Consider the following 14,079-nt stretch of genomic DNA (forward strand, 5'->3'; position numbering starts at 1 on the left):
AAAAAAAAAAAAAAAAGGCAAAGAAAAGAAAGAAAAAAATCAGGCAGGAGGATCGCCTGAGGTCAGGAGCTCGTGATCAGCCGGACTAACATAGTGAAACCCCGTCTCAAAAAATAAAAAAATAAAAAAATTTAAAAGAAAGAAAGAAAAAAGTCATAATGTCAAGTGATGGAGAGTTTATGTGCACTCTCTAAACATTGGTATCTGGTGGATGCTTCAGGTACCCTCAAGAACTTTACTTGCTCTGACTGGTAGCTGCGAAGTATTTAACAAACCCTGGACACAGGTATTTGTCTTCTCCTGTCATCCTGTAGGTCATGCAGCAGTGGCCACTGCATTTCAGAGGAGTAGCACACCCTGGGATGACTCTTGTGGTTCTCTGATTTTTGGGAAGTCAGGCATTTGGTTTGAGTCCTTGACATCCATGGACATAGGCAAAATTATAATGGTTGTCAGAAACACCTAGGTTCAAATCACAGCTCCATTGCTTACAACTCATGTAACCTTAGATGTGTTATTGAACCTCTTTGAGCCTCCACTTTTCTAATCTGGAAAATCAGGATAATACCCATCCCACACATTATCATGGAACTTAAAAGAGAAAATAAATATAAAATATAGCATTGAGCACTGTGACTGATGTAGAGTAATAAATTATTCTGGCCACGACTCCACCTACTCCTAAGATCCTAGTTGATTTTAGTGGTATGGACAATTGGAAATGGACTGCCTGGGTCAAATCTTGGCTCTGCTGGTATAGCTGAGTGGCTTTTCTCAGCATAGAATGGGTATAATCATAATATCTTGCCTTAATAGGTTGCTGTGAAGATGTAATGAAGTAATACACAGAGTCTTTATGACAGTGCCTGCCATACAGTGTTACAAAAGCATTTGCTTCTATTTTTATTAGATCAAAGGTTAGGTCTGAGGAGAGAGAATCTCATTATTGAGATTGTACAGTGGAGGCATGCTATAACTATTGGCATCTCTCCCTTCACCCATCAAACCTTCCCAAATACCTACTTCTGCCACTCAGTCAGTAACTCAGTAATGTATTTGTATGAGTCATACAGCTGCAGGTTTCCTTAGCACTTGAATTACATCATACCATATAAGTCACTGCAGGTTCCAGTCTGGGACGAGGTGGTATCATACATAACAATGGATTTCTTTTCCCTACCTCCCCTACTTCTTTCTGAGACAGAGTCTCACTCTGTCACCCAGGCTGGAGTGCAGTGGCGCGATCTCGGCTCACTGCAACCTCCACCTCCTGGGTTCAAGTGATTCTCTTGCCTCAGCCTCCAGAGTAGCTGGGATTACAGACACATGCCACCATGTTCGGCTAATTTTTTTGTATTTTTAGTAGAGACAGGGTTTCACCATGCTGGCCAGGCTAGTCTCAAACTCCTGGTCTCAGTTGATCCATCCGCCTTTGGCCTCCCAAAGTGCTGTGATTACAGACGTGAGCTACTGCTCCCGGCCCATAACAATAGATTTAAAGGCAAAAGACTTCAATTTGCATCCTGGCTGTGTCAACTATGTGTCCGTAAGAAAGCACCTCCATTTTTCTGTAATTTAGTTTCCTACTTTTTAGTAGGAGACTGTACCTACCTTATAGGTTTGTCAGAACCTTTAAGTGACAAATACAAACTTCCTAATAACCTATAAAGCACTAGTTGGTCTTAAAAACAATTTTAAATAGTCACTTAAAAAATGATCAGCAAGGCTGGGTGTGGTGGCCCACACCTGTAATCCCAGCACTTTGAGATGCTAAAGTGGGCGGATCACAAGGCCAGGAGATCAAGACCATCCTGGCCAATGTGGTAAAACCCCGTCTGTGCTAAAATACAAAAAATTAGCTGGGCATGGTGGCACACGCCTGTAGTTCCAGATTTGGGAAGCTGAGGCAGGGGAATCTCTCTAATCTGGGAGGTAGAGGTTGCAGTGAGCAGAGATCACACTACTGCACTCCAGCCTGACGACAGAGACAGACTCCAACTCAAAAACAAACAAAAAAAAAGATCCCAAAGCACTTTCACCATTGTTATTGTGTTCAGAGGAACATTTTAATCTCCGTGCTTCTAGCACACTATTGCCTCAGCTCTCAGCCACTTCCTTGCATGGTAAATCAAGAGTAAAACTGCACGATACTGGGAAAGAAGAAAAAAGAGGAAACAGAAAGTCAGTAGTTAGCCTAAATGCAAAAAGTGCTGGCAATATCTGACCCTGTTAATACTCACAAAAATTTATTTTTATATATTCTTAGAAATGGGCTGGGTACAGTGACTCACAACTGTAACCTCAGCATTTTGGGAGGCCAAGGCAGGAAGATGGCATGAGCTAAAGAGTTTAAGATCAGCCTGGGGAACATACGGAGACTTCTACAAAAAATATTTTTTTTGAGACAGTCTCTCTTTGTCACCCAGGCTGGAGTGCAGTGGTTCGATCTTGGCTCACTGCAACCTCCTGGGTTCAAGCAGTTCTCCTGGCTCGGCTTCCTGAGTAGCTGGGACTACAGGTGCCTGCCACCATGCTTGGCTAATTTTTGTAATTTTGGTAGAGATGGGTTTCATCATGTTGGCTAGGCTGGTCTCAAACTCCTGACCTCAAGTGATCCGCTCAGCTCGGCCTCGCAAGGTGCTGGGATTACAGGCGTGAGCTACCACACCTGGCACACACAAAAAAAATTTTTTAAGTTAGCCAGGTATGGTAGTGCATGCCTGTGGTCCCAGAAACTCAGGAGGCTTAGGTGGGAGAATGGCTTAGGCCAGGGATGTGGAGGCTGCAGTGCGCCGTGATTGTGCCACTGTACTCCAGCCTGGGTGACAGAGTGAGATGCTGTCTTAAAAAAAAATGAAAACCCAAATCCAAAATTTTCCTGGCATTCCCTAGCAAGCAGACTTAGAATGAGGAGGGGAAAAAAAAAGAAGAAGAAAAAATATACCTGGCTGAGAGAATGAAGGAACGTTCCACACTTTCAATCTTTAATTCATTCTGATAGGCTTCTTGGGTAGGTTTTCTGACCTGGAAGAAAGCACAACAATTTGAACCAACTCATCTGATTGAAAAGCACATCAATGAACTGTAGCTGAAGTTGTCCAATGCCTCTCGTTGCTGACATCCACAACCAACCTTCCCAACCAGCTTTATCTACTGCTATTCTCCTTCAACTACTCTATGCTTCAGATGAACTGAAAAGTCCACACATAGGCCCACCTTTCCCATCTCTAGGACTTTGCTCACAACACGCCCTCCATCTGGAATGCCTTTCCCCAACACCTTAGCACGGTCAAATGTGATATATACTTTAAGGTCCACTGTCTCTTCCTTTTTTTTTTTTTNGGAGGAAATAGGGGAGGGACGGTTGGGGGTGGGGAGTTGGGGAGAGATAGCAAGGGGAGAGATGCCAGATGTAGGTGATGGGGAGGAAGGCAGCAAATCACACTGCCACGTGTGTACCTAAGCAACAATCTTGCATGTTCTTCACATGTACCCCAAAACCTAAAATGCAATAAAATAAATGGGAATAAAAAAGAAAATAACAAAGTACTGATATATGCCATAACATGAATGAATCTTAAAAACATTATGCTAAGGAAAAGAATGATATATGATTCATAATGTGGATGAATCTTAAAAACATTATGCCTCGTCAAAGAAGCCAGTCATGAAAGAACAGTGCTTATATGACTCAGTTTATATAAAATGTCAGAACAAGAAAACTTATAGAGACAGAAAGCAGAAAGTAGATTAGTAGTTGCTTAGGGCTTGGGGGGGGGTGGGGGTTCTGTAAGGATAGCTAAGAGTTGCAAGATTTCTTTTGGAGGCATGTGATGTTAACATTGTTCCCAAACAGTTGTTGGCAGAAGATTCATCATGAATCTGATTTTCCCAAAATAGACAATTCTCATGATTCAGACAATTTAGGAAATATGACCAAAATTTTAACATTTTATGCCTGAGGGGTCAAAGCGCTGGCCTCCTTCTTACTACCGAACATGATTTTGTTTGACTTCACTCTGTTTATTTCCTCTATACCCTTTTCACAATTTGAAATTACATTATTTGTTTGTTTACTGATTAATTTTTTATTTCTTTTCTATTTCTATTTGGCTATATCTTAACTGTAAACTCTCCAAGGGCAAGAGATACACCTTTTTGTTTACCACTGTACATCTTGTACCTTCTGTAGGCTGCAATAGGTACCAGGCTAATAAAATGTGTTCAGTGAACATTTGTTGATTTAGTAGAGAAAGGAAGTAAGGATGGAAGAGGGAAGGGAAGAGGAAGGAATTATTTTTCAGTTCTTCTTGCTGACCACACCTCCTACTTCCTTCCTTCTCAACCCTCATTTCATACTTTAGGACATTTTTAGGTTTGCCTATTCTTATGCTATACCTCTCCCCTCTAATATCTCCCTTCTTTCTCTACTGATCAAGTCACAAGTTCTATCTCATCTCCACCTTCTTGATTTCTGCACCCATATCCTTTCCAACCAGAGACATTACTCATGTCTTAACTTCTATTTTAGTTTTCATCTGAATAATTTTGAACATTGGGTTTAAATTTTTTTAATGTTGTCATCTAATGTTTTAGCATTTGGCGTTGTTTCTACATGTATATGTCCTCCAGTATTTGCTTTCTGCCTATCTACTCTTAGACTCAGTAACCAGTCTTTCCCTGCTCTGCCCTCTTTTATATTAATCTACATTTCTCAGACTTTCTACTTTCTGGCTTTCTAATAAGTTTATCAACAGGAGAAATTAATGGAAAATTAGGAAGAGGGAGGAGAGAAGCTGGGACGTTTCTGCTTGCATTGGCTATTCCTGCAGTGATTGCGTTTCATCCACAGTGGTAGCTCCTGCCAGGCAGTCTGTGCCATGGCTCTACCTCTCACCAGATGTCCCAGTTTCTTGCTTCTGGTGATAACATCTCTTCCTGTGATTTATCTATCCATTAAGAAGGTAATGGCTTCCGCTGTGGCCAATCTTTGAGTTGCCTCAATCTTAGGCTTCTCAGTTCCTCCATGACGTGTATCAACAATCCTTGTATTGAATTTCTTCTGTTTGAGAGACTTAAAAAAATTTATTTAATTTTATAAAATAAAATTGTTTTGTTTTGTTTTTCCTGGCAGAACACTGGCTGATATGCTTTTTTAAACCACCAGGAGTATTTTAAATTTTCTATATCCTTTTGCAGCTGGTCATGTAAAAGTTACTTTTGTATGTGGATTGTTCTTTTATGAGTGCTTCTTGCTTATATCAGAAACAACAATCTGGAAAAACACTCCCTTGTTCCCTATAAACAAGGTTCAAACAGTATATTTTCCTAAAATGCCTCACTGGAGAAATGCATTTTAATTTTCTGCACAACTCACTAGGCTAGATTTTACCTGGGAAAAATAAAGGTCTTCAAACTTTGAGGTCATTTTGATTCAATCATAGACATCAAGGAAAATGAAAGTGTATTCTTTGCATTTATTTAGGTTGGTGCAAAAGTAACTGCAGTTTGTGCCATTAAGTAATGGCTAAAATCAGTCTATGCTTTCTGGCTTAACAAGTATTATCTGGTATCAGTCAATAGAGAAGATTCATTTGAATTACCACTTCACCAGATATGAAACAACTTCAAAGAAATGCTTTTGAAATCAATCTTTTTTTCTCATATCATCCCACTACTGAAAGTGAATTATATTATCATATATTCCACTGTCTTCTACTTTTTCTGTCAATATAGTTAATGACTATCCAAGTATAAGATCGAACTCAGCAGAATGCACAACAAGGCCTAGATGGACCAGAAAGATTGATGGAATGAGTACTGATCCTAGGGCAACTCAGGACTACAAGTGTGGTATTACATAAGTCAGTGAAATGGTCATTTTTGTTTCATTTCCTTATCTTCAACATTTGGAGCTAAATTGTATTCTCTATTAAGATGCTTTCACTGAAAAAAATACAGATATATACAAACAGAAAAACAGAACTAAGTGGTACTTCTTTTGTGATACCAGTACATGAGCAATCACAAATCCTTTGTAACTGAAGGAGTGTAGAGACAGAAGTAAGTAACAGGAGATTCCAATAAGAAGTTCATAATTTTTTAACCAATTCTTTTATAGTCAACTCAACATTGCATAAATTGAGAAATAATCCCTGTTGATATGGCAAGAGGTAAGAAAGTTTATAATGTTCAAGACTGAAAAAATATAGTATAGTAAATGGTATTATGATTTTAGAATTAAAAGAGACCTTAGAACACTTAGTTCAGAGTTTGTTTTTATTTTTGTTTTCGTTTTTGGCCTTTTTAAGAAAATTATCTTCCTACTGGAAGATAATCATTTGAAAGCTATACAATTTCTTTCCCAATAAAAACAAATCATAAGCAAGCATTGCACAGAAAGACAAGTACTGAATGATCTCACTTACATGTAGATTGAATTCTTTATATGATTTTAAAAGTTCAACACATAGAAGCAGAGAATAGAATGGTGATGACCAGGGACTCTGGGTAGGGGGACTGGGTTGGAAAGATGTTGGTCCAAAAACACAAAATTTTAGTTAGAATAAATAAATTCAAGACACCATTTGTACAACTTGGTAACTATAGTTTAACAACATACTGTATTCTTGAAAATTGCCAAAATATAGATTTTAAATTTGCTCTTTGTAAAATAACTATGAAAGATAATGCATGTGTACACTAGCTCAACTGAGCCATTTCACAATGGATTCATATTTCAAAACATGTTGTACTTGTTAAACATATATACATTTTATCCATCAATTTAAAAATTAGTTAATTTAAAAAAAATAAATATATATCCTCAGATAATTTTGCATGAAATTTCTGGTTGCTCATATACCTGCTGATGTCTATTCAGGCAACCCTGACCAAATTGTCCTCATATAATAGGTAAGAAACTTGATAAAGAATTTAAACAGATAGTCCAAAGATACCCAGGATATTTATGTAAAAACTATATTAAAACACAGATTTCTCACTCAATTACTCTATTTCACACTGTCTCTTCTTTTTTTTTTTTTTTTGACAGAGTTTTGCTCTTGTTGCCCAGGCTGGAGTGCAGTGGTACAATCTCAGCTCACTGTAACCTCTGACTCCCTGGTTTCGGCGATTCTCCTGCCTCAGCCTCCCACATAGCTGGGATTACAGGCATGCACCACCATGTCCAGTTAATTTTTTGTATTATAGTAGAGACAGGGTTTCACCGTATTGGCCAGGATGGTCTCAATCTCTTGACCTCGTGATCCACCTGTCTCGGCTTTCCAAAGTGCTGAGATTACAGGCGTGAGCCACCATGCCTGGCCTGCTCTTCCTCTTCTTTCTCCTTCTTTCCTAGCTGCTACCAAAAGCTGCATGCCAGTCCCCACTATGACCATCAAACACTACGAGCTCTTTATTTTCTGAACTCCCAAAACTGTAATTGTGCCACTACCAGTGATATTTATTACTGTCTACTTTATGGGAATTTATGTGTAGTGTGCTATCTTCCCAACTAGTTGTTAAGTCCTTGAGGGAGGAAAGACAATAAGAATTATGCTTCAACTCATCTTCATGTTTTCCACCAAACCCATTACTATGTTTTGTTTATAGTAGTTCTCAATAAATATCCTATGAATAAATTAATGCATGCGTGAACAAATGACATGAATGAATAATCCAACGCATAAACAGGCTGGGCTCGGTGACTTATACCTGTAACCACAGCACTTTGGGAGGCCAAGGTGGGTGGATCACTTGAGGTGAGGAGTTTGAGGCCAGCCTGGCCAACATGGTGAAACCCTATCTCTACAAAAAATACAAAAATTAGCTGGGTGTGTGGTCCCAGCTACTCGGGAGGCTGAGTCAGGAGAATTTCTTGAACCCAGGAGACAGAGGTTGCAGCAAGCAGAGATCGCACTACTGCACTCTAGCCTGGGCAACAGAGTGAGACTCTGTGACAAACAAAACAAAACAAAACAAAGCAAAACAACCAAATGCATAAACAGTAACAGAAAAGTAAAGGATGTAAGAAAAATGTTTATCTTAGGGAATTTCCTCTAAATACATCATGTATTTGTTGATGTTGTTATTGTTGTTGTTTTTAATAGAGATGGGGGTTTCGCTATGTTGCCCAGGCTGGTCTCCAACTCTGGAGCTCAAGTTTTCATCTTGCCTTGGCCTCCCAAAGTGCTGGGACTACAAGTGTGAGCCACTATGCCCAGCCTTTATTTGGGTTTTAAAAACAGTTCATCTGGCTGGGTGTGTTGGCTCACGCCTGTAATCCCAGCACTTTAGGAGGCCAAGGCGGCCTGATCACTTGAGGTCAGGAGTTTGAGACCAGCCTGGCCAACATAGTGCAATCTGTCTCTACTGAAAATACAAAAATTATCTGGGTGTGGTGGCAGGCACCTGTAATCCCAGCTACTCAGGAGGCTGAGGCAACAGAATCACTTGAACCCAGCAGGCGGAGGCTGCAGTGAGCCGAGATCATACCACTGCATTCCACCCTGAGAGACAGAATGAAACCTGGTCTCAAAATACAAAACAAATCATCTAACAGATACACAGACCTTCAGTCCAGCCAGTGAGAGCATGTTGTTCAGTTTATACATCCCGGACTGCACTGGTGTTGTATACAGCAGGGCATCATTAAACTGAAAGTAGAAACATTTTACGGGTTAAAGTAAAGAAACACATTTCCACTACAAAGATTTTTGACAAGATACAAGATTAAAGGATAAATAATACCTCTTTGCTAATAGCTCTCTGAATAAAATACTTATATTCTGCTATATACACTAGAACTATGTAGAATGTTTTATTAGAATATTATTTAAAAGGCAATTTTTGGAAAATGTACTTTATTTCCAAGTTCTGTAACAGATTTAATATTTTTTGAATTCTAAATCCCACTAAGGTATTACAGTCTGCCTAAATAAATGATTAGAACAATTTTTCCAAGTTAGAAATGAAATAAATTCCCAAAGGAAATAATTTTCTGGTTATGCATTATAACAGCTTTTATTTTCCATACTTGAAATGCAATAAGCAGTATGGCCAGTTAAAGAAGCCACCAAGCCTGACATTGTGCTAAGCTTACCTACCATGTATAAATGTCTCCTTTCCTTAAGCAACTATTCCTACCTTGGAAATATCAGAACTACACAAGTCCTCTTACCAGGAAAAACATTCGGGGTTGCATCACTTTCCGAGACAGCTTCATCAGAATTCCTTCTTTGAGAAAAACCTGATTCATCCAAACAAACACCCATTTAGTCCTACCATCATACATAACACAACAACAATATAATTTCCTTTTCAACTTTCTTCCCCAAGAATTTTTTTCATGACAGACTGGGGAGACATAGTTCCCTTGAGATTTTTTACAATCATAGTTAATTTTAAACCCTTAAGTCATTTAGGAATCGGACAGGCAAGCAGGGTTGCACAAATCCAATACTGGCCCCAGGGATGCTGTATGGAGGGACATGTAACTGACTGAATGTGTACTTGATCCTGAAGCATATCCAACATCTTGACAACTGCATTTTTGCAATTTTCCTGAATTCATTCCCTAGGCCACTTTTGTACTATATGAGGGGCATCAAAATACCAATTTCCTCCCTCCCTTCATAATCCTCTCTTATATTAAGGATTTTAAATGAAACTGTCTTCAAAACTGTGTGAGGTCAGCTGGCATTACACAATAAAACAATCCCATTAAATCGGATACTCTGTGGGGTCCCTTGCCATTCTCCTAATTGAACTAGACTTACTTCATGAATGGGCTTATTCCTAATTGAATTGTCACAGTGACTTACATCATGAATGTTTTGAACGGATAAAGTGATCAAGGCTGAATCAATGAAGAGTAACAAAAACAACCTATTTTTATAACTGAAATGATAAACAGATACAGATGGTACCTAAATGCATCATATCAAGTTTGCAAAAAGCAATCTAAAATGCTTACCCGACCAGGCTGCACAATTTCATGGTGTCCATTTAAGCTGTACTGAATTTGCATAAGTTTCTGAAAGTTGTCCTATAGAAAGACAATGTAAAGCATATGAAAGCCTGGGCTTTCAGGTTCAAGACTACACCAGTCACTGATAACAAGATACTTACTCCTTGCTTCATGGTGTCATTGGCATGATTGGCTACTTCTATAACAACAGCAAGGGCATCTGAAATAGGCAGGAACAGAAGGTGCATTTAGTAATTACAATTGAAACAAATCATTTGCAACATTAAGCAATTCCAGGGGACAATATAGCTAGTTTATAGCAACCAACCTCTGGAGGAACTTAGTTGACTGTGAATAGGCAGAAATATAAGGTTCAATGAAGGCAAAACCAAATCGAACTAAAACAAAACAAAAACCCAAAAATCTGGCAAAAATTATAGGTAAAAAAAGCCAAAAGAGGCCTCTAAAGGAACACTGTAGACCATGTTTATCAACAGTATGAATGCCAGGGTTATTTTGTGCTGTGATTCGATTATCCTATTAAAGTTTACAATGATAAGGATGGGATTTCACCTGGAAGTGAAGAAGTATCCCAGTATAAACTGTCTTGGGAGAAAAGGATCGCAAGGGAAAAGGATCTTGATGGAACTAAGAACTATGAAAAATGAATATTTAAGATCAGGTCTCAGTCTCCTTCTCTTAGGCTGATTCCAAGAGGCATGATTAGAAATCGGGGAAATGCCACATGAAAGGATCCTAGATCTTAGGAATTTACAAGTGTCATTTTGTGAGCTGGGTTATTAGCTTCATGGGCCTATCTGTGTTTTATTATTTTTATTAATCCTTTGCCTTTAGCAAAGTGTTTTTCCGTACTCCAGTCGTGTCATCTTTTTAACTAGGTCTAAAGGAAAAAGTCTGCATTTTGTCAGCTTTGGGGCTGCGGTTATTCTCAACTCAAGACCATAGTGCTCCCTTAGGGACATGTAAACATGTATAAAGACAATTTTTAGTTGTCACAATGACTGGGAAGATCCGCTGGCTTTTAGTGGGTAGGAGGCAGGGATGCCAAACTCCCTGCAACACTCATTAGAAACACATAAAAAAGTTACTCTGTACAATACGACAGTAGCATTCCCACCGAAAAAAAACTGGTAGAGTGTTAGAGAGGGAAGCATGCCCTCCTGAGGTTGTTGTGGCAGTGACAGTGGTCATCAACAAAAGAACTACTTAAAAAGTATTGGCTGGGTGCCATGGCTCACGCCTGTAATCCTAGCACTTTGGAAGGCTGAGGTGGGCTGATCATTTGAGCTCAGGAGTACGAGACCAGCCTGAGCAATATGGCAAAACCCTGTTTGCACAAAAAATCCAAAAATTAGCTGGGCATTGTGGTTCATGTCTGTAGTCCCAGCTACCTAGGGGGCTGAGGTGGGAGAATCACTTGAGCCTCGGAGGTCAAGGCTGCAGTGAGCACAGATCACACCACTGCTCCAGCTTGGGTGACAAAATGAGACACTATCTCAAAAGAAAAAAATAAAATATCAATTTCTGAAAAGGGGTTGAGGTGTTTTCGTCCACTTACTGTAATCTACCAAAGGACTGTCTTGCTGGTATCAACTGTGTAGGTTTCTGTATTCTTTCAACATGTGTTATCATCACTATTATTAAAGGAAAGCGGCTTTTCCTTATGTAGAGACTCCAACTATGTATCACAATTTTTCTGTTTTGTTTTGAGACAAGAGTCTTGCTCTGTCCCCAAGCTGGAAGGAAGTGCCAGGATCTTGGCGCACTGCAACCTCCATCTCCCATGTTCAAGCGATTCTCATGCCTCAGCCACTGAGTAGCTGGGATTACAGGCATGCACCACCACTCCCACCCTGCGAATTTTTTTATTTTTAGTAGCAACAGTGTTTCACCACATTGCCAGACTGGTCTTGAATACCTGACCTCAAGTGATCCACCTGCCTCGGCCTCCCAAAGTTCTGGGATTACAGGCATGTGCTGCTGCACCCAGCCGCTGCTACCCATTTGATTGCTGTGCCTCTGGCCATACAGTGGACCTCACTGTTCACTGCTTATCTCATCTATGTCTTTGCTGTAGTGTGTAATTTCCTTTAAATAAGCTCCTTAATCTCTGACCCTGAATTTGTTTTATGTGGAGCTAATAACTGACTTTCATTGAAGGCAGAAGCCCAGCACCCAGGACAGATGTTTTCTTTCTATTCCATAAGTTCCGTATACTATTTGTATCCTCACGAGAGGAGCTGCTGTCTGGAACGCTTGCTCACGTGTCCTCCCACCCCTCTCCCATTCATCTCCAGTCCTACTTATTCCTGCAAAGCTTCCCTGCCTCTTCAACCTCACACTTTTCTCTGTCATCCAAATGATTCTGTCCTGCTCGTTGCACCCTTACTTTGAAGCCATTTGCTTTGTTATTTGATGGGTATTAAAATCTTTTGTATCAACTAGATATGTTCACTGGGACAGGAAATTTGTCAGATCCTCAACCACAAACTTTTCCTTTTAAAAAAAAAGCCTTTAAAAGCATAACGTATACAAACAGAAGGTGTTAGAGAAGTAAAATGATTAAGAGAATAAATAAGAATCTCTACAAAATGGGTTAAAAATATTCACTTTTTACTCTGCAAATGTAAAGGACATACAAGAATGTGATAAGTCTGGGTGTGGTGGCTCATGCTTGTAATCCCAGCACTTTGGGAGGCCCAGGCATGGGACTTGAGCTCAGAGGTTTGAGGCCAGCCGGGGCAAGATAGCAAAATCCTGTCTCTACAAAAAATACAAAAATTAGCACGGTGTGATGTTGTGCACTTGTAATCCAAACCTGGGGGGCTGAGGCAGGAGAACCACTTGAGCCCAGGAGGCTGAGGCTGCAGTAAGCTGTGCTCAGGCCATTGCACTCCAGCCTGGGTGACAAACTGAGACTCTGTCTCAAAAAATTAAAAAAAAAAAAAAAAAAGTGATCAAAATTCATAAAATTAATAGACTTGTTTAATATGTTTCTGCAGTTAGCACCAGGGGGTGCTGGGCACGGTGGCTCACGCCTGTAATCCCAGCACTTTGGGAGGCCGAGGTGGGCAGATTACTTGAGGTCAGGAGTTTGAGACCAGCCGGGCAAACATGGTAAAACCCCATCTCTACTAAATATACAAAAATTAGCCAGGCATGGTGGTCCATATCTGTAATTCCAGCTACTTGGGGGGCTGAGGCAGGAAAATCACTTGAACCCAGGAAACAGAGGTTGCAGTGAGCCAAGATCTCGCTATTGCACTCCAGCCTGGGTGAGGGCAACAGAGTGAGACTCTGTCTCAAAAAAAAAAAAAAAGAAAAGAAAAGAAAGAAACGGGTATACCTGTGATATCTGAAAGAGGTGTTGGGGATAAACAGAAACACTCAAACAGAATTAATCTGTGTGTATGTGTGTGTATCTGTGAATCTGTGAGGGAGGGAGAGAGAAACAGACAGACAGAAACTCCGGTTATTCTGCTAGCAATGAGTCCCTCATGTTGGAATGGATTGTTTCCCTTAAGTACTATTAGGGGTGAGGAAAGGCTAATATCCTATTGTTAAACAGTCCCAGAATAATATGCTTTTTTAGACTTCATCCCTGCTTTGTAGTTTGGTCACTTCATGGACTCATGATTTTGAAGCTTGAGGACCTTGCAGATTTCTGGTTCAATTTCTGTTTTCAAAAGGCAAAGAAATGGACTCTTAGGGGAACTGGATATGGCACAGACACAGAGTGACTGAGCACAAGAGGGCAAAGCTTCCTGACCTCAGCCATGCTGGGTCCACACATGCAAGAGGCTGGTTCCCACGCAGGGCTGGCCTTGGGTCTCCCCTGTCTGTGTAATCTCACCTATCCCTAGCACTACTTTACTACTTATCTGGTTCTATGTTAATCTGCTCAAAATGGAGCTTTCAGAAAGGCCTCAAGTCTTTTGTTTTTGTTTTCGTTTTTTTTCTGAGAAGGAGCCTTGTTCTGTTGCCCAGGCTTGAGTGCAGTGGAGCAATCTTGGCTCACTGCAACCTTTGCCTTCCTGGTTCAAGTGATTCTCCTGCTCCAGACTCCCAAGAAGGTGGGATTACAAACA

General features: G+C 40.1%; 1 protein-coding gene across 1 annotated transcript in view; it reads right to left on the reverse strand.

Annotated features, from left to right (window-relative positions):
• FGD6 (FYVE, RhoGEF and PH domain containing 6) overlaps positions 1-14,079 on the reverse strand; it is a 137,268-nt gene that overhangs the window by 21,249 nt on the left and 101,940 nt on the right. The window contains exons 10-14 of the mRNA XM_017515954.2: positions 10,132-10,190; positions 9,977-10,048; positions 9,182-9,250; positions 8,574-8,657; positions 2,945-3,024 (exon numbers count right to left, since the gene is read on the reverse strand). Of these exons, the coding sequence (XP_017371443.1) occupies positions 2,945-3,024; positions 8,574-8,657; positions 9,182-9,250; positions 9,977-10,048; positions 10,132-10,190 (364 nt within the window). The remainder of the gene's footprint in view (positions 1-2,944; positions 3,025-8,573; positions 8,658-9,181; positions 9,251-9,976; positions 10,049-10,131; positions 10,191-14,079) is intronic.

The sequence above is a fragment of the Cebus imitator genome, unplaced genomic scaffold (genome assembly GCF_001604975.1).
Source record: "Cebus imitator isolate Cc_AM_T3 unplaced genomic scaffold, Cebus_imitator-1.0 Scaffold18, whole genome shotgun sequence".
In the NCBI taxonomy this organism is placed as follows: domain Eukaryota; kingdom Metazoa; phylum Chordata; class Mammalia; order Primates; family Cebidae; genus Cebus; species Cebus imitator.